Here is a 26160-nt window from a genome sequence, read left to right as displayed (position 1 = left end):
CCACAGGTACTGGCTGAGGCCAATTATTAATCACACTCTTTCAGCATCTTTCCAGCACTTTCCCATGTATGATCTGGCAGCTCACATGTGTGACTCAAGGAAAAGGTTGGTCTCATACTCCTGCATCTTGGCATTAAGTAGAATGGGGCACAATAATATACATGATAAAATTATATTCTTCAAGAAGTCGGTAATTAAATGAACAGATGCAGGCACAAATCAAAACTCCTGCAGTTTGAGGCATAACAGGTACTGAATAGAGTCTGGGTGGGGGACTGTGAAAATATCCTACCCTCATGAAATCTGCTACCTAAAGCACGTCTACACAAATAGCAAATCTGAGTACGCAAAACTATACCTTAATTGTAGGGTTGTTTTATGGATACTTAAAACTACAAAACCAAAGAGCCCTGTTCAGACTGATTATTCAAAATGTCTGGAATCAAATGTCTCAGATTTTAAGATTAGTTTTTGAATTTTTGTAGTGTTTGCTACAAAATATATAATGAAATATCATAAGCATAAACATGAAATATGCATAAACATGAAATTGACACATGGACTCATGTATCCCTTATGGATACATAGCCTGAAGGTGATCTGAAAAAAATGTCTTGAATGGGATGTGTTCTGATTATGACCCACCAGATGATGTCTGGTATGAAATTTTCTATTTATAGTGTCATGTTGCCACTTAAGATACATTTCACATTTTTAAACATTTCTGGATTTTCCAGATTAGCTATGCTTAACCCACATAAGTTGTTATTTTCCTACCCTTACCCACCTAGCTGTGATAAAGTTTAACTTATAAATTAGGCACAGTCACTTCTGGTTCTTTTAGCCAAAATCAAGAGTAGTATCTATTCTTACCAGTTTAATAAATTTGTCATAATGACAGATTAACAATACCTGACATATATATAACAATATATGAAATTTTTCAATATGCTCTTTCTCACATCCTCAAATAACCCTGCACTACACTTCCCTCCCTGTAACATGAGCTCGTGCAATGCTTGTATGGGAAGATGAATTATGTGACTGGCACTGGCATCATAATGCAGAATTAGTCCAGATGAGCACTAGGGTCACAACAAAACCACAAGAACTGACATAATCAAGATGGCTACTTAGTGACTAAACAGGCAGCGTGGATACACTGACAAAGATGGTTCACATCCTGGTGAGAGATTACATTATGTCACTCAGAATGTCCTGAAATTTAAAAATTTTGTATTGGTTATTTCTGTAACTTTGTTTTTGTTTTTTTTTTTTTAACTGCAGTTGGCTGTGGGTAACTGAAACCACAGAAAACAAAGCTGTGGATTAATGGGGACTACTCTAACATGTACAGAAAGCCATGGACACAGAAAAATTAGCATTGACTTCAGGGTGGAAATATGGTCTTGGCTTCTTACAAAGTTCAAATGAACATGACAAAGTCACTGTGGTTTTTATTAATAGATGTTCAGTCAGCTAACACAATGTCTAGCAGGTAGACAGACAGCAGACACGATAAATAAACTGATAGAATTACCAAGAAAAAAAATATGTGAAGGGCATTTTAATCAAAGGAAATGTTGAAAAATGATACAAGCATGAAATATTATAAACTCAGTAGGTAATTTCAAATAAGTTAGTATTAAAACTAAGGTCTATGACAAGAGCAAGAAAAATAAGATGTGTGAATATACTGCATTTACTCAGGTACTGAAACAAAGAAATCTGGTAGAGAACGAAGAAAAAAAAAAGGAACAGAAAATAAAGTTTCAAGTAGCAATGTAAAAGTGGGTGATTTTTCTTCCCCCCCAAGAGATACAAGGATAGTAACAAAGCAGAAGAGGACAAGATTAATTTTCAGTTAGAACTGCCAGGGTGAAGAATAGCAAGTTTTTGTTAAATACTTGCTAAATCAATTCTGTATACACAGCCCATTCATTTATAGGATAAAAACCCCAAATTATATAGTATTTACCTGAAGTGAAGGTTGTTGGATAAAATTAAGAAAAGAAAGCTCTTTCTGATTTTACGTCCAAAAAAAAATACAAGGACAAAACAAGGAACTTAAGTTTTACTAGCTAATTTACTATTATAATTGACTATGGAGTCTTAGAAATAGCATAAAATGTCTAGCATATGGAATAGTTATTAAAAAAAACTCTCCAAAGCTATACATGAAGTAAATTAGCAAATTTAAACAATCTATCACAGAGCACAATAAAACAAATGAGTTATTCTGAAATACTTGGCAGATAACAATCACATTCCTTTAAAGAGAAGTTGGTGACTGGTTTTGAAAAACTGCAGAATTTCTTTTTAAGCATACCTTAAGTATTATATGCATATACAACAATGTAATATCAAGTTTGTGGCAAGTGTAGGAAGCATTAAAAACTCACTTCTAGAGAGCAAGCCACACTCATCTACGCAGAATGCTTCTGTACTGGTTACACAAAAGAAGAAACACTAGAAAATAAATGGAAAACATAACAGACAAAAAAAAATTTTCAAATATGCTGGCTGTGTGGCTGTCAGCCTGGCAAAGTTGCTAAAGGTGGGATGATTAAGTGATGTGGTCTAAATACAAACACTGAGGAAGTGACACAAGCACGTGTCGCTATATGTTGGTGAACCAAAAATCAATCACAATTTCTCCACAGATTAAAAGTTCAGGTTTTCTGTAATTGTGCTATGTAAGCTAAGGTTAATACCATCACCACAACTTTGATAAAATTGGCCAGATATAACTTTTGAAACTTTTAAAGAACTATTTAAAATAAAAAGCAAACATCCTAAACACCTGTTACAGGAAAGAAGCCCTTCTCCCCACAGTCTCTAACACAATCATTTCCTGCTCAAGAGACAGCCAATGATTTTCCAACACAGGTCAACAGGAACAGGAGCTAATCTGCTCAGACAAAAAGAATTTCCTAATGAGTCACTGCCCTTCAATCTGTTCTTTTATTTAACATTTACAAAGATAGTTATTGACTGTTACATGTCAACGCCAGGGGACTGGGCTGTGTCTGTGCTTAGAAAGAACATAATGGAGACAAGGCAAAGTAATAATCAACACTGGAGTTTGACTTTCTCATGCTAAAATATATCCTGACCAAACAACCTCTTCCCAAACACTGAAAAACCAGTTAAACAGATCTTTGTACTGAATAATCTATATATGTTTTCTGCATTGCTAAGAATCACCAGCAAAAAAAAAAAAAAAAAAATTAAGTTAAAAAAAAAAACACCCTCAAATTCATCAACAAAACTTTAAGTACTCCCACTACTTTTAATAGAAAGATTATTTAAATGTAACATCTTTCCAGATTTGGAGTAATTTAATATATATGTAACTTAGTATTTACAAGCTTTCTTATACTTGTGATCTATAGTCATTTTTGAAATTATAAAACATTGAAACTAAAAACATTGAAATTACCAATGTTTTTAGTTTTTATTTTAACATTTACTTGTTTCATGGGGAGAAGTACCTGAATATATACATAAAGATAAATAAATGCACTAGAAATTATTAATTAGGCAAGTTTATAGAATTAACCAGAGTAGAGCCAATACAAGAAGATACTATGGTCCTCTGGGAACTGAAGAGGTCTATAAGGAGTGGGCTTTACCTTTCTAATCCTCACATCTTACATTCCTCATCCTTCCGAGCACCTGTGCTTGGTGACAAGCTCTTTACTGTAGATTCCCAACATACATACTATATTCCAAAATGTCTAAAACTCTCCCTCCCAGGTCAGAATGCATCTGCTGGGAATTCATCAAACTCGATCTATTTTTTTATGTAACAATTTATGCTTATTAACTGATTTCCATCACTGTAAAAGGTGAAATAAAATTTGTATTTAGGTAAAATAGCAATTTCTAACATCCTGCCTACAAGATTGCCCCTTAAAATAATTTCTACCAGGCTCTGTTTCTTCAATAAACCTTCATTTTCAACAACTTCTAGCCTTTTTCAAAGTAACTTCCATAGTGGAAACAGGTAAGAACCAACACGCAGTCTTGCCTGTGCTACTGACAATGACAACAATACCTACCAGAACATAAATTTCAAATTTGAAAGCATGAAAAATACAGGCAGAAGTAGTTTTTGTGTGTTTTGGTTTGTCTATTTGTTGCTTTTAACCTTGCTCAGAAGCTAGTATCTCTATAATTACATTTGGGTTTCGTTTCCTCGCACAGAACTCCATCTGCAATTTAATAAAAGGTATTACAATAGCTGAGTATCAACGCTAACCACATCATAAACTGTTAACAGCATTCTCACTTTTGGACTTCTTTGCTTCTTCCAGTTAAGGAGAAGACAAAACATTACTTGTCTTATGAAATAAACAAAACCCCAAAGAATCTTTATTTCTAGAAAAATAGGAAATAATTAAAAGTTCAAAGTACATAACTGGAGAGATGACTCAGTAATTAAAAAGCACTAGCTGCTTTTCCAGAGGACCCAGGTTCTATTTCTTAGCACAGAGTTCACAAAGAACTCCAGTTTCAGAAGACCCAGTACCCTCTTCTGGCCTCTGGTCACTGCAGGCATGAGGTGCACAGATATACATATGGCAAAATTTCATACATATAAAATAAAAATAAATATTTTTTGTTTGTTTGGTGTGGTTTTCCAAGACTGAAAAATAAAAGTGCAAAGTACTGTTAGCCTAAACCAAAGCTCAATCAGACATTAAATTTGAAGGCTATTTTATAATTGCTGTCAAACAACAAATGAACAGAAAAAAGATGAATCATGTGCAATCTCAATTCTCTTTTCACATTAAGAACAGTAACAAACAAACTTAATCTTAGTTCACTATTAAAAAATTAAATTCATTTGCATCCTGAATTTGATAAGAAAAAGCTCTAACATACCCATTTACTTGACATATCCATCAATGCCTACTTCATAAAAGCTATTAGGCTAATTATCTGTACAGCAACATGGCTGCTCTAATCACATCCAAAGACCTTCTACATCTGTGTGATCCAGCTGGAATGTAGACTTGCCCACAGTCTGCACCTTTAATCCCAAACAATGAAAGTAAAGTTAGTTTGTAGAAGGAAGCAGCCATGTTTGAAAGTGATAGCTAATTGAGGAGCAGACAAAGTCATTAATCCAAGAAGATTTGACAAAATAGGATATGGCCAGCTCTCACAAAAGCAGAGGGGAAAGAAAGGCAACTGAAGAGCACAGAAGAGAGGGACAGAGAGAGACAGAGACAGAGACAGAGAGATCGAGAGAGTTGTACAGAAACAGGCTAAAGACAGAATAAGCTAGACACAAAATGAGAAGGAGCCAGATTAGAACAGATTCCAAGAACTAGTTTGAGGTCAAGCAGAGCAATCCAAGCAGAAGAAGCCAGTTTCTATCAGTCAGCTTGTAGAGAAGTTTGAGCCAGCATAGCTGAGTTGATCCAGTCAGGCGGAGTTCAGAGGAAAACAAAGAAACAAACAAACAAACAAACAAAAAAAACCCAAAAAAAACTAGGAAGAGTGAGCTTAATCAGCAGTAAGTCTCAGAGGCTGAAAACATTCTAGACCTAGATTAGATTATAGGGAGGCTAGAAGCTTTCAGACTAGGTTTAGGTTAGCAGACAGAGACACTAAGACTCTGAGAGAACAATTACATGTGGAAACTAAAACATACTTTTACAGATATCAAAGACTTAAAAATAGCTGAAAAACCAACCAAACTCTATTATAAACCAATACTGCTATTTGAAAAGAAGTAGATTTGAACACTGGCATTTCGCCAAGTTACAGTCAATGTTTAGAGAATTAATGGTCTCTAAAGGTAAATACAAAGAATAACCCTTACATACCATTCATCCTACCACTACTTCAAATTAAAATTTTACCTGAAAAATGACAGTAAACTTTATCATTGTGTGCACCATTTTTCTCTGGGTAACAGGAGATGGTACTGTGGTCAACCACAATCTCTTCCTCAAGTAACAAACTCCCAATGGAATGATAAATTAAAAATCCTGAAATAACTATATGTGTCAAATAACATTAAAGGATCACTTGTTACTGGAATAAACATCCTTTCAACGATATAAAAACATTAGATTAAAATATAGTTTGAAACTTTCAGGTCCCTAACTGAAGTCTTCTTTCTGTACTGAGGAGGTCATCACCAATACCAAGGATTGTTTCAGGTCCTGAAACATATGCCTCATCTGTTAATTTACTTTTTTCTATCATCTAGAAGGCAAGATGTTCCCCTCTTGTACTCCTTCTTTAAAGGTTTAGGGACAGCCACTCACACATGCCATAATTTACTAAATATCAGAATATTGCAGGCTTACAATAGAAGATATGGATACAATACAACCAAATCAGCACCTACTGCCAAGCAGTTTATCAAAAGCTGCAGATGTCAAAGGTGAACTGATATTTTTGATTGATGAAAATAAAGCCACTGTCACTGTGCAAAGGCAAGGATTTGTGGTAATAAGTGACAGACCTAGGAACAGGGAGTCATTGGAATAACTAAAATGTAAGTCTCTGAGACATTAGGATAAGAAAAACGGAAATCTTAAGATAACAATATGCAAGACTGGCCCCCCAGCTAAGTGCACATTTATTATTTTCCTTGCCTCCCCAAATCAAATGTGTCAGAACATAAATTGTGGATGATATCATTTTTTCTTTTTGAGAAAGAATCCGACTATGTAGCCCGAGATGACGAGCTTGCTATGTAAACAAAGCTGGCCTTGAACTCACAGAGCACTATCTGCCTCTATCTCCAGAGGGCTGGGATAAAGAGTGTACACTACCATACATTAGGGACTTATTTTCTACCAAGTGTGAAATCCCAGCGATGAGAACATCTTCTGACACGTGACATAGTGTTTACCACACAGAAACCACTCAAAATATGAAAATAGGGAATACTTCAATTCTTATAAGAAAAGTACTTGTCTGTGCTATACCAAATTAATCTCATGAAAAATGAATTGTCTATGCACACTATTTCCTCAGCATGGGGGTTGGGAGGTGGCAGAGAAATCAAGGCTTCTCGGGACTTTGTGAAAGGATGGTTGTTCAACTGCTACACTCCTGGAATACAGCAGTGTGAGCTGTCCAAGCTGCCCACTACAGTTCCTTCATCCTAACAGCTGTTAAGATCAAGTTGCAGCTTGGCGACAGATGAGGGCATTCTATGGAGAAATGTTCATTCCTCCAAGTTATCAGCCAAAGCAGCTATCAACGTGCAAGCAGAGCTTCTTCACGTTCTATCCCTAAAAATGTTACCTAAGTTCCCTTACATTGCGTAGGTATCTGATCACTGCGAAGTCAGATCACCAGAAAATGTAATTACTTCCAGACCACAAGCGAGTGTGATGTTGAGGAACTTTCCAGCCCCATGGCTAGCCACCCAGCTTTAGAGAGCTGAGTCCTTAGCTGTCAGAAACTTGTATTTCTAGACTGGAAACTTACTGAACAATTGTCACCCTCAGTTTTGAAGACTTAAACTGTAAGAACAACTCCTTTCCTTTCAAATTTCACTGTGAAAGCACAGGCTACAAACTCCAGGTGACTTGCTATAATTACCTTCAAGATTCTTGTCTTCTCTGGCACAGAAAGGGGCAGAGTGACCACTTGTTTATGTGGCCCTCTGGGGTAATTATTTTTGGCTCTCTCCTACTTACAAAGTGTTTTCTGCTTTAAGAAAAGTCAGTAAAGCCACCAATCTATTCTGCTACTCCACACACACAAATGACAAAGGTTAGAAGTCCTTGGGTAACTTTTAGTGTGGTCTTCCAACAGCACTTGCCACTACACCGTCCCAATTAATCTAAGACATCATTTTAAGGCATGCAACAAATCTCTAGGAAAAGCCAGAGGCACTACTGTTTTCATGAAGTCTAACTCAAAACTAAGCAGTACTCAGCTTCTCCATGCCTGTGTCTAAGCTGAAAAAACATATTCCACTTAGAAGCCAACCAGATGCCTATTCAGCTAGCAGGCTCTGTGGTGAGTGAACTCCACTGTACAAACAAAAAAACTAACCAGGAATAGGAGTTCCGAAAAGACGTCCTGTTTCAAGATCTCACACGTGGGACTGATACCAAGGCAGTGTTCACATACATTATAGGCATGTTCTTCAACATGCTGAAATGCTACAGTCATAGCTGACAAACATACAGCTGCTATCTAAATCTCCTGGTTGATTGTGAAAATAAAACTTCCAAGTAGTCAATTGTCATTCTTATTAAACATATGGCATTTATTTTGTTTCCTCATTTTCACAATGTAAGGAATCAAGTTTCTTTACAGCTTTCCATGTCTAGCACAGTCATTCTATCCAGACCCACACCCCAAACTTAACAAAGTTCTGTGAAACGAAGCAGAGGCAGCAGCTGTCATTAAAACTCATTCCTATTTTCTTTGCTGGGCACTACACTTTTAATCTCCCTAAATGAAAACAAACTTTCAACTAGATTTGTAAAAATCAAATTAGGGTACTATGAAAAGACAACCTTAGTTTCTCAAGTAGAACAGCTTTTATTAAATTAAAATTTGATACACAAGGTCAGAACCTGTTAACACAAGCCAGGATGATTCCATGTCTGTCAGCTTCATGCTACCGTAACTCTGCCAGTGTGCTCAAGGCCAAGAGCATGATCCTCTTCCCAACTACCCAGACACCAAATATCACCCGCAAATACAATTCTGTGGAGTAAAAACATCTTCATAATCAGTTCAACAAAAACTACCACTGTTTTGAACTAAAACTGGTCACTTTCATTGCTTAACTCTTTCATGATGTGTACACTGCCAACCTTTGGAAGCACTGTTTTCAAGCACTCTATTAGACACTAATCAAGGGTAATAAGATATATTACCCTTGTGCTTTATCACAAAGACACATGCTGAGAGCTGTAGCTTTACAACCTGCCAGAAACTCAGAAGTTATTTTCACTTTCTCTAACATCCAGCATTGGTCTATTACAACAGCAGATACATTTTCACTATTTGTATCTTGAGAGAAAGTATTTCCTCCATCACAAACAGTTTGGTGCCTATTCTATCTATCCTGTTACTTCTACGTCAAATGAAGACATGTTTATGTTCACTGAGTGCTAAAATATCATGTCTATATGCAACTCTGACTTGTGATGATCTTAAGTGAGAATAATGAATAACATGAAATGAATACTGAAACATTCTCATGGAAAGCCAAATAAGGCTGATGAGAATAAATTCTGTTCATGTAGATACAGTAATACTTAGAATTCATCTCAATACAAATATGAACATTATATGAGAAATTATTTGAACTGGTCTAATTAGTTAATAGTCAGCCATGCCACAGGTTTAAGTTACTAAATACAAGAACAAACTAAAATGTGATGTCAAAACAAGGAAAACAAATATTAATATTCTTACAAAATATTAATATTAACATTATTAATATTAATATTCTTACAAATATTAATATTTTTACAAAACAATCAAAATATTATAGAATTAAAGATTACAGAATTTTACAGATTACTTTATTTTAAAATATCTGTACTTTTCATTAGAAGTCAAATGTCCTTTTCTTTTCCTAAAATAGGATCTTACTGCATTTATACCAGCTGACATCTTAGCCCTTCTAGCTCCCTCCACTAGCCCTACACTGCCAGTTACAAATGCCCCAGAAAGAGGACCCACTAGGAGAACCCGACCCTCTGCTCAGCTCTGCATGCATCAGTGACTAGACAGCAGACAAATGCACCCTACAGCCAGATCAGCTGACACAATGAGGCAAAGCAACAAAGGCAAGATGGGAACACTTCACCTTCAGCCTCTTTTTAAGTAAACAGTGGTTTGTTCTGCTTTAGACCTCATGATTTAAAAAACAAAAGAAAACACCCACCTTAAGGACTCCTCCATATTGTTACCTATATTATAAAAAAATACTTCTAAAAAATTTCAATTTGTTATGCTCCCATATATTATGATATAACCAAAAAGGTAGTCTTTGTTTTTTCCAAAACAAAAATTTTGATGACACAGAAGCCCAATTTTATCTATTAATGGCTCTTTCTATACATTTAAAGTATAAATCAGGTGCTTTTAATCAAATTCCGGAAAATTTTGACAAATCCAGCAGAAGAATCCTTAAAATTTCAAAGAAAGTTATGATGTTTTTCTCTACTTAATTTCCAAGAACCCATCCCCTAATTTTTCCTCTAGTTACCTCACAAGGCTCTAAGCCAGAACTCTAAGGAGTTGTTTGCCTAAAATACCTAACCCTGGGGACCCAGAACAGCTTCACCTAGACCTCCACACTCTTCCTGCAGAGCCTTCTTCCTGCAGGTGGTAAAACCTGAAGATTGCTTACGAGCCTTCTTACTACTACCAGCATTTTAAGGGAAGGAAGCAAATTCTTTACAGCCAACCTAATCTTCAAACCTCATCTCTCACCAAGTAAAAGGCAGATTCGGAGAAACTTTATGTTTGCGTTTTTGTGCTGTGTGTGTGTATGTGTCTGGGTATGTATGTGTGTCTGTTAGGCATCTAAGTTTCTACTTCATAGGGAGGAAGGATAGATGTGTGCCAAAGATTAACTTAAGCTCGTGTATACAGTAATATGGGATTTATTTAACAAAAATCCAACTAAAGAATAGAATACAGTGAGTGCCTTTGTACAATAAAACTGTGTAAGATAAACAAAGCAGTTTAGGACATGCTTTCAAATTTTTAATTTTTAAAAATTTTACGTGCATGGTGTTTTGCCTATATGGTGTGTGCATACTTGGTGCTTACCTGAGGCCAAAAGAGGGCATAAAATACTGTGGGACTAGAGTTTCAGATGGTTGTGATCTACCATGTGGGTGCTGAGAATAAAATCCAAGTCCTCTACAACAGCTCTTAACCACTAAATCGTATCTCCAGTCCCAACTTGAAAAGTTTTAAAGCTCATTTTTATTTAACGGTAACTAAAATTCACATAAAAAATGTGGTAGCTATCTAAACTACTACTAATGCTTTGCTTTGAAACACAACATGGAAACGGCAGTAGGACTCACTCATCTATAATCCTACTGATTCCTCACTTTTCATCAGTCCCACTTAGGAGCTACTCAGGGAAATGAATGCTAAGGACCTGTCCACTCCAAACAAGTAATTACTGTATAAGCAGTTATTTTCAATAAAACACCAATGCACCTTTATTAGACAATGTGAGAATCATCGTAACAACTCTAAGCGATGGAAGAGGTATGATCTGAAAATGGCCCCCAAGTGCTCAACTGTGTTCGATGGTGCACCCTTAAAATTCACTGCACTTAGTTAAATTGTAAAGTTTATAAAAATTCCTTAAGCTTTTGTTTTCCAGGAACTATAGAGCTATAGCAACTGCCATTCCTCCTGCAGGTAGAACCCAGAACAGCCTCCGTTTTTGAGTTCTCATTCACTGCACTCAAATTCGACACAGGCCTTGGAAAGACACAAGGAAGACCCATCTCTCAGACCAATGCTATTATAGAACTACAAAATGTACTCAACAGGTCAAACTTGCTAGAAAAGGGCTAAGCAATAGCTGAAGGGGGAACACGCTAGAGTGTAAAAAATGTAAGAATACACATGGTAGATGAACCAGTACAGGGGAAGGCAGTGGACGCTGAGGAAGGTCAAAGACTAGGGCCTCATACAGTCTCCATGCTTTGGCTCTTCCATGATGATGAGGCCCCATTCACTTGTATTTCTTTCAGTGCCATTTTTCATGTCTATAAACAGCAAAGAGTGTGAGAATGAAGGCCAGTAAGTAAGACCACATCCTTTCAGAGATCTGGAGTAAATAAAAACTGAGAAAGAATGAAAGACTTATCCTTTTAAAACTCTATGAAGATGCTGAGATGTTGTTCTCCTAAACAAAATTGTCATCTGCATTATCTCAGCAAAGTCTCACATATATCAAATCATCAGGGTTGGAGTTATGCTATGCTTTAATATTTTGGTGATTCTATAGATCGTAATGTCTCTATAATATTTTGAGGTTTGTTACAAATTCAAGTGGGGACAATAGCAACTGCACAGTGAGTTTTCCTTGTAACCTGATTGTCTAAAATAGTCAATGCATAGGAAAAAGTACCTGGGCTTGATCACCCTCCTCCACCCCTCAAAAAAAAAAGCTCATAAACATCTATTTTAACCACATTACATGAGCAAAACAGTGGCTACTACCACAGCTGTGCTTTAAACTCTGAGATAGAGAAGACAGGGATGAGCTAGAGACCACAACAGCAAGGAAACAGTAGAGACAGTAGAGAACAGTGTACTGAACTATTAGACCACTAGTACTGAGCTAATGAAAGTGAGTTATGATGAAGATGAGTGATAAAAACACACAAAGCAATCCAATGAACACTGTGCTACTTTACTTTGCATTTATATTTACTTGTCTTGAACAGCTAGAAAGTACTTGCTGGCATGTTTCTTATATGAAACTAGTTTTCCAGAACCTAATGGTGTTTGTTTATTAAAAGTCTTGAACATGTTATAAGAATCTGGTCAAACGGGCTCTCATTGTTCTGAGAGTTTTAAGAAGCAAAAGAATAAGATGCACGTCTAAGGAAAAGAACTAACAGAAAATACTGTCTGAGGTTATTTCACTATGGAACCTTTGTTCATGGCCACATGTCAAGATCAAAATATAGGTAATTATGGCTAGGAACTGATAGCCTAGAAAAAAACTTAGAGGTACTGGAAGGAAAGACCAAGTACCTACATAAATGTGAAGCCTAAGTCAACTGGGAGATTGGCTTTTTTACTTTCAGTTTTGCCATTTACTGCCTCTGTGGCTCTTGGCATACATGTAATTTCCCTCTAACTCCATTACAGTATTTGCAAAATAGAAAATATAATTCTAATTTCAGCCTTTTCCAGGATATTATGGAATCACAAAACCCCAGAGGTATTAACTACCTCAAGTATCCCTACAAAGCCCTGACAGAGAGGTAAGTGCTACCTTCAGGTTCTAATTTTGAGTTCACCGGTGTCCTCCTATTCGACCACATGTTGATGTCACTCTTCAGAGCATATTAACAAAGCAGTTGTAGAGAAATTGACCTGAACGCCTCAGAAAACAAGAAAAAGTCAATAGGACCCAAAGCCTTGTCTTCTGTTTACGACACACATGCACATTTCCTCTTAAATTAACAAAGCATCAGCAAGCATGGAGGGAAAGGACAGCAGCTGCTCATTCCCCCATCATCTGGGGAATGGAGGAAATACAGTTCCACAAAATAATCCACTTCTCAGCTCAATTACTAAGTTGGTCTTACCATCACCCAAAATATTACCAATCAGTAAAGGAAAACAATTTTTAAAGATTTTGTATGTATATGAGTGTTTTGCCTCCATGTATGTGCACCAAGTATATGAATGTCCAGAGGCTATAGGAAGATGTTAGATCACCTGGAACTGCTATGTAAATGCTGGGAACCAAACCCAGGTCCTCTGCAAGAGTAGCAAGTGTTCTTTAACTGCTAAGCCCTCTCCCTAGCCCCAGAAAATAAATGGTATAAAATTTAAAACGGGAATGAAAAGTGAAAGAATGACCCAAAGCTTTGGAGACTCTGATAGCCAAAACCGTACGATGACACCACTGCAACTCATAGTTACGGTCAAGACGGTTGCTCTAGCAAAACTGTCTGTTACTAACTGTTTAGCTATATGTCCAAAGGATATATTCATTTCTCTTGAAACACAGAAAAGCGCTCTAGTATTGTACACTGACATATCAACAGGATAATTGTAAAATTCACAGACAGAAATACTAACTGGCATAGTATAACAGCTTTATTTCCTACATAAAAACACTTTAAAATATCTAAATGAATATACAAATCTGTTTTCTGTAGCAAATTATTCACTATCAAATCATTATCAACCCAACAGACAAAACTTAATTTTTGCAATGTAATCACGAAACTTTCTGAAAGCTCCATCACGAAAGACAGTGGCACTGTATAATTCACTCTTTCTTCAGGCAAATGTACTTACAGATGAACATAATACTCAAAAGAACAATATTCCCTAGATGAATGACTCCTCTTCCTGCTTAATGCTATTTTTATATGTTGCAGCAATGATAAAATGTTACTGCTTCTCTATTCTCTTTAACTGTTTCTGAGCATCCACCATTCACAGGAGAACTTAAAAATACCGGTTGCAGCAATCAGGTACCAATGGTTCAGTATTTCTCATACCACACATACACCACAGCAGAGAGCATGAACTGTGTTTGCCACTGAAACTCCCCTATATTACTAAACATTTAGAAAAGAGATTCTTGTAACTTCATCCAGTGCAATCATCTATCTGGGTTCTTAACAGTTCAATCACTGCATCTCACATCTTGTGAGCCTGCTACTCTTATGCAATTGCACTATAATTTTAAGAAATGCTCACTTCAAAAAGTAAGTTACTACTACTGTAAGGTGCCTACTGAGATACTCATATGATCATTTTTCTGAAAGTAAAGGTAAGAAAGGGGTAAATAAAACACTGCCAACGGCTAGCAAATTCTTTTTCAATGTATCTACCTAATTTATGACTACAGGGTTATCTCCTCTTTCCCATATAAATGTAAAAGAATACTTTTAAATTAGGCAGTTTAAATATAATTGATAAAACATGGTCTGTACAGTTGTACTGGACTAACTACCCTAGGTTAATATTGTTTCACTAGGTAGTGCACATAAATATTATTGTTTTTCATTTGAACAATGAAGTCTCTTTACAAATCTTACTTATATACTTACTTTAGATGTAGATTTTACAGAGTAGTGATAACCTTTACAAGTATTCTAATAATTCTCCAAAAACTGAAAAAAACCAACAAACAAATGTTCATAAAGGCTCCAAAGAAGGAAATAGAATCTCAAACTGAATTATACAAATATGTTTTTAGTTAACAGCTGCTCAGAAGTGACCGACATACATAACTTCTATAGACTTCATTTATTTCCCACAATTTTAACAGTTACCTTGGCCTCAAACTGTGCTAATGGGTGTGGGTTATGTCTATGAGAAGGCTGAAGGTGAGGCTATACATCCAAGGGGCGTCATAAATTCTTACAGTTTAGTGACAGCCTTAGTCCACATCAACGTCACTTGCCTTGTTACACACAGTATAAATAAATGATGCTTGAGGAAAAGCTTTTCTTTTTCAAAGCAAAGATTAAAAAATAATAATAACAACTTTTAAACTGAGTAACATTTTACCTTGGTGAAAGACTCAACAAAAATATTAAAACAAAAACAGAAATTTGCTATGGTATTGTTTTATTTTAAAAGTAATTATGAGTTTTATCTTAATTAACCAATTTAGCAGAATACCTTTTATTCACACTTATGTTGAAAGCCAGTGGTTTTCAACACACATTTTACTGTTTATATAGGTCTTGTGTTACACTCAATGATTCTTGCTTTAGACTGTCAGTTGCCATAGGCACAATCTACACTAGAATATCAGACTTTCACTCCTCAAAACTAAAAAAAAAGAAGAAGAAACACAGACTGCGCAGACCGAGACCCCTTACAAAGGATATAGCCCATCAGGACTTGGCATTGAGTAATCCACTTAGATTAACCGGTTGTGACTCAAAAAGGTCAATTCTAAGATCACAATGTAACCAAGCCTTTAGAAGTAGAGTAGTGAAATCAATGTCAATCATACAAACCACATATATTTATCTGATGCCAATGACAGTTAATACAAGAGATTACATAAAGCCTTTTAAATGTGTTCAGCTACAGTATAAACAAAACAAAAAAAATGATGTTACAAGGCAGGTTCTTTTGAAACAGATGTTGTAAGAAGGTTAAAACTGCTTTTTGAAAAAATCAGGCTGGGGGTGAAAGGCATAACAACGTGATTGTGAGGCTTATTACTTAAGAAAAACATAAAAGTGGGAATGTTTTGCATGGGGTAGGGACAGACAGAGAATGACTAACAAAAGTGGTAGAAGAACATAAGCATCAGGTGTAGGAGAGTGTCCAACCCTTCAATTTACACAACACTTGCAGACACATGTTTACACATCCTCAGTAAGAATCCATGTACTTTAACGGACCCTATATAGTGTACAAATAAATATACCTGAGAAGACAAATGGTGAGCCACAAACACCCTTGCAAGAATGCTTCTTTGGCTCAGAAAGCCTGCAATGTACAATATCACAAGCCCAAACAAAACATGGCTATTTCCTTTTATACACTCTTAGCAATGCTCTAAAGAAAACCCTGATTTCCAGACGCTGGTACCTTGAGCTTTCTTTTATGTATTTATATAGGACACAGTAATACAAAGGGTCTCTGAGCGAAGACACTTGAGAAGACTACTTACACAGTCACCAACTTACCTATCAGATTTGAGTTCATGAAAGGTGTTGGGGACAAGCCTTCATGGGCTCCTAATCGACTGTCATTCAAGTGATCACTGTAATGAGGGCTGTCTGTAAAACCCTAAGGGGGGAAAAGACCAGAATATTAAAGAGAGTACAGTAACACTTACCTTATTAATGCACAGGCTTACACAGGGTCTCTTAACTGAGCTCCTTGTCATTAACTTGCCTCTAATGGCATTAGTTTAACCCGAGACCCACACTGTAGAAAACAAAAACTGACTACCGCAAATTGTTCCCTGACCTCCATGTGCAAACTTAGCAAACACAAACCACCCAACACCACCATCCCCTCACAAAAAATCAGTTAATAAGCAAATGTATCTTTGAAACATTCTTTATTGCTCCTAAAGAAAAGTTTCTGAAAGCAAATAGTGCAACCCACTGTCTTCAAAGTTCTCAATGCCTCTGGTGAAAAGAATGACTATGAATGTTCTATAGACCATCACTGAAGTCATCTCTATCTCTAAGACCTCAAATCGTGCACAGGGAAATATCTTTGAACATGCTCCCATTGCATCCAAAAGGACACTTCTACACATCGTTAGAAAGAAAAGAATAAGCTTAAAAACGTTCTGAGTTGTAATGCCTTAGAAAAATGCTGATCTCTACCTATTCCTCTGTTGTTACCATTCTTACAAGTTGTACCTAATTACAAGTTGTATCTAAAATTGTATTATTCACAATCAATCAAATGGAAATGTATTCATTTTTAAATGGAAAACACAATAAAACTGCTCTTTAAATCCATAAGTCTGAAAAGAAAATTATAAATGAAATAATAAGAATATTTCACAGTAGCTATTATATTTCTTTCACATTTTAATACAATTTCTTAAAAACAAGTGTGGAACAGAGGAAAGTTTACAAAAATCCCTGTGGGTCAGTATTTTTTTTTGGTTCTCAGACTCCTATACATACGACAGCACTGCCTCCAAAATCGTAGTTTTTCTAGTTAATTTTTAAAACTTCAGGTAATAACCTGCTCTCTGATAACTTTATAACAGAAAAGATGAGGAAAAAGGAAGAAGGAAGAAAAAAGAAGAAGGAAAAAGAGGAAGAAGAAGAAGAGGAGGAAGAGGAAGAGGAAGAGGAAGAGGAAGAGGAAGAGGAAGAAGAAAGCAAGACACTACCTGCTCTGCCTGACTGAGACCACCCAACATCTCCTGGGACTGTATCACTGAACATTCATCATTCTGCAGACTGAACCCTCACATTCAAGAAGACATTAAAGGAGGAAATGTCTGTCTTAACCTATATACTATCTCTGTGGAAAGAGCTGTTAATTCAACCAAAAGGCTAGATGCCAAGGGCTATGTAACAGTTGAATAATTATAGCTGCTTATAGACAAAAGATGAACATCATAACTTCCAGTTTTAATCTTCTGGGAATGAAAACTCCAAAATTAAATGGGTTTCATTATTTGTCTACTACAGAATTGGTGACACACACGTAATAGGAAGTTTCCCAGTGACATTTACAACATGGTGACGGTTCCAAGAATGTATTCTGGTGAACACGATCATAGTTCAATCTGTCATACCCAAAGAGATATATAACATAGGACAGCCTTGACAAAAGTCATTCCATGGTGTTAACTTTCATCCTAAAAACTAGCACTGTGTAAGTACTAACATACCACGATCCAATACCTCTCAGCATTCTTTCCGCTACCCCTTCTCAACATTCTTCACACCATTCTTCGGCACAGCGTAAAAACAAGTTATTTCAGCCTATAAACTCACTGAAATCTGCTGAGCCTCATGAAACAGTACTACCCTAGAAAAAAAATGCTAATTTTCAGTCATATTATTTACATAACAGATGAATAAATAAAAATAAGAAATGCATGAAAATTAAGATGTTCCAGTTTAAAATTCAAAGCAATTTTTTTGTTTGATTAGTTTTTGTTCTCTTTTGTTTTTCCCTTTGAGACAGGGTTTCTCTGTGTAGCCCTGGCTGTCCTGTAATTTGCTCTGTAGACCTGACCTCAAACTCAAGGGATTTGTCTACCTCTGCCTCTTGAGAGCTGGAATTGAAGGTGTGTGCCACCACCGACAACACAATTAAAATATTTTGAACGTCTGTCTTAACCTATATACTTTTAGGTAAACAGTGAATAGCACAGCTTCAATAAATATGTCTGTAAGATGTCCTTAATACATTATTATGCAAGAACTTAGTTGTTGGCCTTTGTTGTAATAAAACAGACCTGAAATTATAAATCAAAGCTGCTTCCATATTAACAAATTTTAACCACTCATAATCAATTAAAGATTTTATTTATAACCTCTATACTCAAGATCCATCAGTGGATATATCTACACAATCAATCAACCAATCAATAACCAATCAATTACCAACAAAGTCTTGCTTATCCTACGTTCAAGTGGTTTGCCTATCTCTTTTCTATCTTAAATATCAGGAACTGTTTGATGTATGTGCTCACCACCTTTCAGTAAAAATTTTAAATCTTAATTTCAGGAGACTGGGAAGAGATAGCTCAGTAGATAATAAAACACTTGCAGTTTAAAATGAGAACCTGAGTTCAAGTTCTCCGCTCTCATAAAAACCAAGCAAGCATAGCTGTGCATACCTGAAACTTCAGCACTATGGGAGAGAGACAACAGGAAGACTCCTGGGGTGTACTGGCCACCAGCCTAACTCCAGGTTTAGTGAGAGACCCTGCCACAAGCAAATAGGGCAGGGAATGCTAGAGCTGAACACCCAGATGTCCTCCTCTCTCCACATCATACATAAGCACCCCCGCTCTCCCTTACCTCCCTGCCTCCTCCTCCATTTTAATTTTAAAAAGTATTGTGTGGGAGTGGCAAGATATTTGAGCATGTAACAAAACACACAAAAGCAATTATAACTAGTACCCAAAGAAAGTGCAACCTAATCCACTACCAGGGGAAAACGGTAACCTGTAGGCACATGTACATTCTGTTTATTTCAATCAAACTGTCAACAAGTTTAAGGTCACTGCATTAAAAGAATAATGCATGTATAATTAAAAATGCATGTAAAATGGTAATTATATTCTTTAAAAAGTATTCTCTAATTCAAGCATTTAGCCCAAATTGGTACTGAATTATTGTTTGTATCTCAATGAAAAATTCAGAAGTTACAAACATAAATGGTTAACTACATTCGCACATAATATAAAGTTTCACAAAAATAGGCCTTCCTTTGATATTCAATAGCTCACAGTAGTAGCATTTGTTACTTTTTCATTTTATGTACTTACTAAGAGACTAGAAAATGTACCTCTCTAACATTAAGGCTAACAGCAGTACAAACTGAAAATGTGTACACACACAAAGATACACACAGACACAAACACTCACACATTAATAAGGCAGTTCTCAACATTAACAAGAACTGAAGTGCATTATCTCTTTTTCTTCCTGTCCTAAATTTTTCAATGTACTGCCAGTATCTATTCAGATGTTAACACAAATGCTTACCAACACTTGTCAATCTTGATTTTCCTTCTCTTGACCTCACCTCTCCAGACCAAGTTGTACCAGATATCTAATCTATAGAAACTGTAGAGATAAGTATGTCATGCTGAACTACTAAGGGAGTGGTCATTTAACACAGTAACACACAACTAATACAAATATTAAAAAGGTAAGGCAAAAGCAACTTAGATGAAATGGACAAATGGCAAAATTCTTTAGTTATGCAAATCAACTAATCTTGTTTTTTAAAAAAAATACTTGAATAGCCCTTTATTTATAGACAAATTGAATTAAAATTGCCCCAGGCCTTAATTACGTCAAGGTGCTTGTCCACCAAGTCTGATGGTCTGAGTTTGACCTTAATTCTCTAGCTCTCCACTCTGAGGGTCAGGAGGCCTCAGAGATCACAGCATATTGTCCATTGCCCTCCATACCACACACAAAACAAGTATGTTTTTAAAAAAATCTGAAAGAAAACCCAGGTCCAAATATCTCAGGAGTAATTTCTATCAAATTCTACAGTAAATTCTTTTAGTAGTAAATTCTATCAAAAATTAAAGAAAAATAGTATCGATTCTACATAATTTCTTGGAGAAATAAAACAAGTAATCTCAATTTAAGGCTAACATTACTGTGGTGCCTAATTTTGACAAAGACAATGCAAAAAGAAAAAGTAAAACCTTTCAGTCACAATTTCTTAGACATGAACAACGGCAACACTGTAACAAACTGAGTACACACACAATCACTTTCCATTACTAGCCAATGCTGTCTGCCTGTAAGCACAAAGTCACTTTAACATTAAAAATAACAGTATTCATTATTCCAATAGGAGCATACTATAAAGAAAATCCATCAGAACAAAACAGAAAAAAATTCCAACATCTTTGTTTGTTAAATATTTTCACTTAATTAAGAAAACACAGGCATTACCTTTGCCGAACAAGTCATGAATGAAATGCTGTCTAAACAGAAAATTCTCCAGAATGTACAAAGAAGATACTACAAGTAGTAAATGAATCTAGCAAGGCTGCAGGACACACTGTCAATATACAAAAACTACTTGTAGTTTTATATATTACATAGGAATCAGAAAATGAAAATTTGTAACATAACTAGATAAAATATTTACTTATTAAACTAAATAAAAAATGTACAAGATCTGTTTACTGCACATTTTATTTCTGGAAAGTTAAAAACACATCAAAAGTTCTCATACTAAGATGGTGAATACTAAGATGTTCTCCTACTAAGATGGTAGCTCACACACCTCACTACAGAAGCTTCTCTTACAGCAGCAACCCACAACTGTTCAAAATGAAGAAAGGGCACCCCTCCCCAACTGGCTTAAGTGAAACCCACAGCAAGGCAAGAAATTGACACAAATGTTCTTTTCAGAAAGATCTATAGCAGAGTCTTAACGGGTTTGCTCCAAGAATGGACAGACTGGAAAAAGAGAGACAGACACATGAGCTGCCTTAAAACAGAATAGTAGGCAATTTAAAGCACTGGGATTTCTTTATGTTTACAAATGTGCTGGCAGAGTTTTAAAGGTGCTTACATCACACAATCCACCTTCCCTTAAGTATGAGCAGATTCAGCTTAGGCAGATGATGCCTTGAATGGCAGGCACCAAGAGTCACAACAATTACTCTCCAGACTCATTTAAACCTAACCTTAAAATGCACCCTTTCTCACCCATAGCTTTCTTCACATCTAGAACATGTTGAAGGAGCAGTTACATAACAAAACCGAGACTAATGGGAACACAGATGAAATACACAGAAAACACTTACTTTAATTCTCTGTCCCTTCTGTCTTGCTTTGCTATTTAACTGCTTCATCTCCTGTTTTGTACCTGAGATCAAGAGGCATAAAATACTATTTCAAAATTTGTGTGTCCTTTCTAGTTAGTGCATTTGAACTTCCTAGTCACCAAAAAATCTACGCCTTTCCTCCTCAAAATATAAAAAGAACAAACAGTAAACAGTTTAGAGGGTACATCTTGTATGCTACAGGAAAGATGGTAACACTAAGCTTTACTATCTGAGTCCTGACAAATGGGACTCAGATAGTAGCTTTTCCTTCACGCAAAAAGGATTTTTTTTTTTTTTTTTTTTTTTTTTTTTTTGGTCTCCTTGTGAAGCTCCAGAGGGGCTTGCAGAAACTGGTGAAATCAACCAAGGATCATGCATGAAGACCTAGATCCCCTGTTCAGATGGGAAGTTCAGTCTCCACAGAGGATTCCTAGTAAGGGGAGCAGGGGCAGTCTCTGGCATGACCTCAGTTGCCTGCTCTTTGATCAACTTCCCCTGGTGGGCTGGCATTACTAAGCCACAGAAAAAGGATCCAGACAGTCCTGATGAGACCTGATAGGCTAAGTTCAGATGGTAGGGGAGCAGGACCTCCCCTCATTGAACTAAGTGAGGGGCATTGGGGGGGGAGGTTGGTTGGGACTGAGAAGAGATGAGGGAGGGGGCTACAGCCAAGATACAAAGTAAATCAATTGTAAATAATAACAATAGGGGTTTTTTTTAATCAATCAATTGGGTAGGTTTGTTTGTTTTAACAACAAAAGCAAAACTGTCACAGCCTAAAAACTATGAAGAATTGCATTCCAGAGCTACCACTGTGTGGCAGGGAAGACTTAGAGGGTTTACCTTTCCCCAACCATCTACTCCTGGAAGCTGTCCCACAAGTACTACCACTGTTGGTGACATTTCTTTTGTTTCCAGTACTTTATAGTCTGGCTCCTACTGCCCTAACCCGAGTGTGATTTTATCATAAACAGATCTATGTAGTAAATCTTCCCAGATCATCCTATTTATTGTTAGTATTTCACTTTAGGCCTATCTTTCACACCACAATTAGTCCTTATAAAGCACTGTGCTATTCCCTATACACAAGCTTATTTTTAATTAAGTCTATTCCCAGAAAGACAGGCTACATTTTCCTACTGAGAAGTCACTGCTCTTACACTAGTCACCTACTGATTTATTTTTCTACCTACTGAACTCAGTGATCCTGGGATGAGGAGGCCTGTCTTATATTTCTCCTATTTCCTATTTCAAAACAGTTGTTTCTCTTTCAATTCTATTCATAGAAATGCTTGTTCAGTCTATTCAATTCTTCTTCCTCAATTATGTCTTTCCTGGCCAATGACAAATATGAAGGGTGAGCAATAAAATTATTTTGGAAGTTAAATATACCTCCAATCTTTCTATCTAAAAGAATTAAAAGCTGTAAATGTAACTTTTCAGGCAAATATGGCATATTTCTAAGCATACTTTCTGAACTATAAAACATGCATTTATTCACTTTTGGCATTTCAAAAACTTGATGCATTTTCCAACTGCAGAATCTTCAAAGTTGGGGGCCACGCCAAAAAAAAATTTCTTACAGGCAAACAAACTAAGTCAGGCTTGATGGTACAGGCCTAGAATCCCAACTACTTAGGAAATGAGGTAGGATTATGAATATAAGACCCACTTTGGGCTACATAGTATGTTCAAGGCCAGAATGAGAAACTTAGAAAGATTCTCCCTCCAAATAAGAAGCTTACAGAAGAGGAGGAGGAAGAAGAGGAGGAGGAGGAATAGTGTCTATCTGAGTATATGCTACTGTATGTGAACAGAGACCAGAAAAGGCTATGAGATGCCCCGATGCTCAAGTTACAGGTACTTTTGAGCCATGCTGGAAACTGAACTCATGTCCCCGGCAACAGCAGCCAAGTCTTTTTAACCACTGAGCTGTCTCTCCGGCCCCCAAATAAGAAGTTTGAAAATAAGAGGCTGAGTATGTTCAATGGTACAGCACTTACCTAGTATGTGTGTGGCCCTGGGTTCGATTCCAGTATTGAGGGACAGACTTAATACTCTTATTTGAAATGGTGTTTTCTCATAACACTGTGTTTCCAGTGGAAGAAGAAGCAGGGTTTTTCTGCTCTATGAGCCACTACAAAGGCTTCTAAGGCATGTAACCTAACCATGGCAATCCAAAACTCTAGCCAGCATAAGCCCTTAATAAGGTCAAAATGACCTCTGTGTATCTTGTATAGACAGTACATGAAGATATCCAAGGCTCTATTATCCCATATCTAGCTCACTATCTACTAAGTGGCTCTCAGCCAAGCTCTCCTACGTGAATGAAAACTACTGAATGCCAGCTATGAATGGAAAGTGCACTAAACAAAATTAAAGTTCCCTTTAGCCACATCTGGCAGAAACATCACAGAAGCTTCAATAGAAAATAACATCAACCTCATCCAGATAACCTTATATACTGGTTTTAATTTTCATAGTCTGTGAAAACTATATTCTTTCTTTCATGGAGTAGCTTTTTGTTCTACCTTTTATCCAAATTACACAAACTTTGCAAGACCAGCAACTCTAAAATCTTTATAATCTTGTTTTCTTCTTTCTGCCCAGCACTCTCTATCAGGCTACTGTCAAGAGTGTGTTTCTGACAAGGAAAGTAGCCCACGGTAGTGCCCTGAGCACACTCAAGCCCCTGTGAGCACCCTGCTGTAATGAAGCGAGAGTCAGAGCAAGTCCTACAGAACTCAAACATGCCTACTACTTATTCCTGAGGAAGAAACCCTGGGGCTCTTGGGAGAAATTGCTCAGCCACTAAGGGCTCACAACCAAACAGACAAGTAACAAGTCCCTGAAATCACTCTACGCTAAGTCACACACAACCGACTCTTTAGGCCAACCCATCAATATATAGCTACTTTCCCCCTCTCCACTATAGGCACAGGCTGAAAGATTAGTGATAAAGCTATTATTAGTGCCCATTCCATTTCAAACATTGCAGACAAAGAGAAAAAATTAACTCATTCAATATCATAAAGCAAAGTGTATATCAGAAATAAGAGACTGACACTATCAGCTAGATCAAGTTTGATATTCAGCAACTAATTCTACAATTCTGTCTCACTACACACTGCCCTTGTGATGTGGATCTTTTTCTCTCCCTCCCTCCCCTCTTTCTCCTGTGTCCCATCCCCTCTTACCTCTTCCCACTAGTCGCCACAAAATGGCTTCAGGCTTGCTATGTAGCCCAAAATGGACTTGAATATGATCATGGAAGTGTGCTACCACACTTGGTTGGTGTGGTGCTGGGATCAAAACCAGAGCCTCCTAAAAGCTGGGAAAGCACTCTACCATCTGAGGCACATCCCTAGTTGGCTAGGAAGCATCATGTCCCAAGTTCTCACCAGCTGCAGGTGCCCTTTCTTGTTTTAACTTTATACTTTCCCTTCAAAGATGACAGAAAATGTAGGCCTACTCTTTAAATTAGGAACTGTTAAAGCAAGGCAAGGGAACTGAAACTGACATCAAAGTATAATACATTCACTGGCCAGAGTATAATACAATCACTGATAAGTCACAGGGCAGCCCCCTCTTGTGAATAGTGGACCTCCTGCAAAGCTACACCTGACCAACCTCAAACACACCAAACCTTGTTTCTCATCTGGGAAACTGAAGAACTGAGGTAAATAATAGCTAACACATTTTTTTTCCATTGTGAAAATGCTATGATATGGCAAATGCTGAGAGAAGAAAAGGAGCAAAAATGCAAATGACTGTTTCATTCTGCAAAGTACCATACAAAGAGGGGAGGGAAGAAAACCTGGGGGAAATTTAAAAGCATCTAAATGCTGTTCAAGCTAATGCAAGTTCTTTGCAAAAATAATAGCAACAATATTAAGAAAATAAGTAAATACTCAGCCTAACAACCACTTTTTATGTGGAAAATGCTTGTGACTTAAAAACAAAAAGTGACCTCATAGTCACTAATAACATACAGAAATTAATTTCCTATCAGTAGTTTCCTGGCAGCGAACCTGTATAGATTATTTCAAAGACACAGTAAAGTATTTGGTCTCTTATAAAAAACAACAACAACAACAACAAAAAGTTCTGCATCTCATGCAGGCTGTGAGGTGCAAACCTCTATGGTACCAGAGTAGGGTTTAGGCTAGGCTGGGTACCAGTGTGTAAAAGAACAGGCAAATCCAAACAGCATGGTCACTCGAAAGTGCTACAGGACAAGGTATCAGTCACATATCTGGAAAAGAGATTTGTATATCAGTAAATACATAACCATGAAAATACACTTACATTATTTGATATTGAGATAAATCATTGGAGACAATAATAGTTCACATTTGTTGTATCAGTAAGTAAAATCATTATAATTTGGGAGGAAAGAAAAAAAAAAACCTAAAAAAGGTGACTTCCCTAAGGTCATACAGTAC

General features: G+C 36.6%; 1 protein-coding gene across 9 annotated transcripts in view; it reads right to left on the bottom strand.

Moving 5' to 3' along the window:
• Tcf12 (transcription factor 12) overlaps nt 1-26160 on the bottom strand; it is a 267507-nt gene that overhangs the window by 142973 nt on the left and 98374 nt on the right. For 7 of the 9 annotated variants that reach the window (XM_060384798.1, XM_060384799.1, XM_021645466.2 and 4 more), the window contains one exon: nt 16389-16491. In XM_060384798.1, the coding sequence (XP_060240781.1) occupies nt 16389-16491 (103 nt within the window). Of the gene's footprint in view, nt 1-16388; nt 16492-21694; nt 21757-26160 lie in introns of all 9 variants that reach the window. The other 2 variants (XM_060384800.1, XM_060384801.1) reach the window with 1 other exon arrangement.

Source organism: Meriones unguiculatus, chromosome 6 (assembly GCF_030254825.1).
Source record: "Meriones unguiculatus strain TT.TT164.6M chromosome 6, Bangor_MerUng_6.1, whole genome shotgun sequence".
Taxonomy (NCBI): Eukaryota; Metazoa; Chordata; class Mammalia; order Rodentia; family Muridae; genus Meriones; species Meriones unguiculatus.
Note: the sequence above shows the minus strand (reverse complement) of the source record. Positions and strands in the feature narration are given on the sequence as shown.